Below are 3,918 nucleotides of genomic sequence, written 5' to 3'. Positions count from 1 at the left end.
GGACTGGAGAGAAGGGGGAGATGGGGTGAGAGTCCCCCCCAGGCTGTTTAGCTGAACCCCCCCCACCCCACTCCTGGTGGCATCAGGATGCCCCGGGGAGAAATTAAAACACAGAGAACATGCAAACTTCCTGCACAAATGAAAGCCCCAAATCTGTGGTCTTTCCACCCAACCAAACCTCTTTTTTTTGCAACATCAACCTTGCTTCAATTTGCATTAAAAAAATAAACCCATTAAACAAATAAACCCATTAAACAAATTAACATTTGGGAAGCATGTGCACCCCAAAAACCTCCCTGGCCCCGCCTCAGTGGGGTGGAGGGGTCTGGGGTCCCACAGCCACCTGGGTGGTCCAGGCTCATCTGGGCACTGACCGAGTGCTCCTCGGAGTCAGAGGTCTGCGAGGCGATGATGGGGTTGAAGCTGGTGGGCGAGAGAGGACCCAGCTTTTTCCTCATGGCTCGGATTTGGAGCAAGGCTCGGAAAGCTGTAGCAGCAGGGACAAAAGGTGGGGTGCTGAGAGGAGACCCCCCCCTCCAAAATGCCACTCCTATTTCCCAGGAGGGGCATCCTTGCACTGCACAGCATTGCTGCACGCAGGGCTGGAGGGACCCAAAAACCTGAGGATGGGAGATGCCAGCCTCCCCATCTGAGATATCAGCCACCCCATCATCATCTGAGATGTCAGCCACCCCCTGCCCAAGGTGCCAGCCCCCCCGGCCCTTACGCAGCCTGCAGATGGGGCAGTTGTTGGCCTGGTAGCGCAGGGTGTCGGCGCAGGTGTTGCAGAGGCAGAGGTGGCGGCAGGGCAGGATGAGGGTGTCACGGACATCTGAGAGGCAGACGACGCACTCGGCGCTGTTATCGCTCACCTCGTCCTCGGCCACCTGCCCCATGGGAGAGATGAGAGACACTTGGCTTTGGGATCCCCAACCTGCATGACACAAGGGTGGGTGCCCTAAAATACCATCTGGGTGCCCCGAGAGCTCACTGCAGGGTCCTGCCTGTTTCCCTGGGCTGCCTGCTCTGGAAATACAACCCTGGGACCTCATTCCACCCCTCCTGGAGGCTGGGAGATGGGGCCAGAGGCATCAGGCACCCCACAGAGGGATGCATCCTTCACCCCAACTTTTACATATATAATCATAGAATCATTTTAGGTTGGAAAAGACCTTTAAGATCAAGTCCATAAACCTAACACTGATTGATACATACATACATACATGTATGTATGTATGTATCAGAGAGGGAGGCACATCCCACACTTTGAGCCTCACAGTCCCTTTCTAAGATCCAGCCACCACCCTCCCAAAGGACCACAAAGGATGGGGGGAAAAAAAGCTCAATCCTTCAGCTTTCTGCCTCCAGGCACTTCAGTGCCAACACAAAACACTTGCACTGCTCTGGTCAGCTCCGTGCCATGCTGCAAACCCTCTCCCCATGTGTGTTTTAGCTGCTGGACCCATGCCAGGGGAAGGGGCGAAGGGACGAGGGAAGACCAGCAGGATGGAGACTGCAGGATGGAGGCAACTACCTTGGAGTCCTGCGTGTTGTACTTGTTCTCGATGCCGTAGATCTCCTGCAGAAGGTAACTCACGCCATCCACCTGCAACCCCATGGGGAAGGGGTGAGGAGCAGAGACACAGCCCCCACCCAGCCACTGCAGCCCCCAGCCCCCTCCTTGGGCCAGCCCTTCTTGCCCCAACGTCTGTGATTTCTCTTTGCATCAATGCACTTGAAATTGGCAGTGGTCCCCAGGCTCCCTGGGAGGCAGGAGCAGGGCGGGGACAGGCTGCTGCCCACACCAGGCTTTGCTGCTCCCCAAAATCCCTTCCACACAGGGGTGTACGAGGCAGTAGCTGCCACTGCCTCAGGGACACTCAGATACTCACCACTTGCTTCTGCTTGAGGGGCTTCACGCAGAAGGTGCCATCACTGTGCTGGAGGGAGGAGAACACATGAGTGGGCACCAGGGCTGAGCACCCCAGGGACTACTGTGCTCAAGCACCCACCCACCCCATAGCTGTCATCGCTCCCTCCTTGCTCCCAACCAACTTGTTTTGCAGCAATTCTGCTTTTACCTGACACCCTGGTGCCAGGCAGGTGTGGGATGTCACATGCACTGCAAGGCTGGAGACTTACTGGAGCAAGAAAGATGGAGTTGAGACCAAATGCCTCAAAAGTGGGCGCTTAAAATTAGGGGATAGTCCCAGAACATTGAAAGCAGCCCCCAAACAGCCCAGCAGCACCATCCCAAGCCCCGTGGGGTTTCTCCAGGCTCTCACAGGCAGTGGGTGAGGGGGTAGGAGGGGTGAATACAGCCTCAGCTCGGCACTTACCTTCTCGAAGGTGGCCAGCAGCACGTGGCAGTGCCCGGTGTGCTCTGCAAGACACAAAGGGACAGGGCAGGGCTCAGGGGATGGGCAGGGCCACTGTGGCAGCAAGAAGAAGCAGGAGGCTCTGCTTGGTTGGTGTAAGGGTTGGCATCATAGTGCCAGCAACTGGGAAAGTCCAACCCAACAAGGAACCCCCTCCTCACCCTCTCCTTCATCCACCACCGCGTGCACCACCATGGGGTACACCTCCCGGTCCAGGTCGAAGCCCAGCTGGAGAGAGACAGGAGGAGAGATGGTGAGATGGAGCAGCGATAGAGGCTTCATCCCACATCCATAACCATACCCAACCCTGTGGTCGATGCCACGGGCTGGTGGGACCCACCTCCTCCTCACTCCACTCAGAGGGATCAACGGTGTGGGAGGGCACGCAGAACTGCTGGCACACCCCCCGCTTGTAGTGCACCGTCTCCGACTGCAGGCTGTTGTCTCTGGGGATGTAGCTGTCCCATGGAGAGAGGACAGTCAGGAGCACCATGGGTGTCCCCATACTCCTCCCAGTCCCCCCAGCTCATGGGGATGCAGGGAAGATGGGAGAGAGGAGGGTCACTCCTCCCCTCCTCTCCTGGACCCCTCTTGAGGGTGACGTAAGAAGTCTTAAAAAGGGGCTAAAATAATCCATGGGGCTAAAATAACCCCAGGGCAGGAGGGGACAGGGACAACTCTGCAGCCAACCTGGTTGGGACCAGGAGGGGCAATGATTTCTCCTGGTCTCAGCTCTGACCTGGAGGTAAAAAGAGGGAGCAGAACAGGATGGGGAAGGAGGTGGCAGAGGCTGGCAGGGACCTGGCGGTGGCACCCAGGGGACATGAGGAACCCCCCTCCCTCCTCAGCACTGCTGGCAGCTGCCTCGTGCCCCAAGGAGTGGAGATGTTCCAGGGAGGAGATGCTCCATGTCCATCAGCAGAGCCTCACACCCTGGCCAGAGGGACACATCGGGCTTGGGGGGGGGACACAGGCCAGGCTGGGGCTCCTCACCTCGCCACCCCGTTGTGAAACTCTTCGCTCGCCTGGTAGTAGATGGTTATGGCCACACAGGCATCCGTGTCGAAGGTGAACTCCACGTTGTAGTGCACCTTGGCTTTGCTGACTTCTTCCCCTGGGGTCTTCACCTCCTCCGAGCATCTGGAGAGCACAGAGGGTTTGGGAGATGGGCACCCCTTGGGGACAGCTTGGGGTGTCCCAGGACTGATCCCCTGGCACACAGATGGCCCCAAAAGGGGCTGCCCCTCTCCATCAGGGAAACTGTGGCAGGCCAGGAGGGCTTGGCATGCCCAAGGGCAACCCTGCAGCCTGAGAAGTGCCATAATCCCCAACCTCCCACCCCAGCCATAATCCCTGGCCTCCCTCCAGGAAAGCCTTTGGAAGGTGGAGGAGGAAGAAAAAGCAAAGCACTTCAAAGGCAGCACTGAACTCCTTCAATCCCACGGTGCAGCCAGTGCCCACGGGAGGGACACACCAGGAGGAATAGGGGCACATTTGGACAGTGGTGGCTCGTCCCCCTCCATCCAGCTGTGCCGAGATG

At 58.0% G+C, this 3,918-nt stretch overlaps 1 protein-coding gene across 1 annotated transcript; it reads right to left on the bottom strand.

Annotated features, from left to right (window-relative positions):
* Window positions 1-343: 343 nt before the first annotated feature.
* On the bottom strand, window positions 344-3,518 carry RNF157 (ring finger protein 157; the record flags this gene model as incomplete). Its single annotated transcript, XM_010168198.1, has 8 exons — window positions 344-487; window positions 728-887; window positions 1,535-1,606; window positions 1,893-1,940; window positions 2,340-2,383; window positions 2,540-2,606; window positions 2,719-2,836; window positions 3,372-3,518. Coding segments are annotated over 8 exons (800 nt in total), but the record flags the coding sequence as incomplete, so codon positions are not given.
* Window positions 3,519-3,918: the final 400 nt, after the last annotated feature.

Source organism: Antrostomus carolinensis, unplaced genomic scaffold, assembly GCF_000700745.2.
Source record: "Antrostomus carolinensis isolate BGI_N321 unplaced genomic scaffold, ASM70074v2 scaffold28375, whole genome shotgun sequence".
Classification (NCBI taxonomy): Eukaryota; Metazoa; Chordata; class Aves; order Caprimulgiformes; family Caprimulgidae; genus Antrostomus; species Antrostomus carolinensis.
The sequence above is the reverse complement of the archived record's forward strand: the minus strand, read 5'-3'. Positions and strand labels throughout refer to the sequence as shown.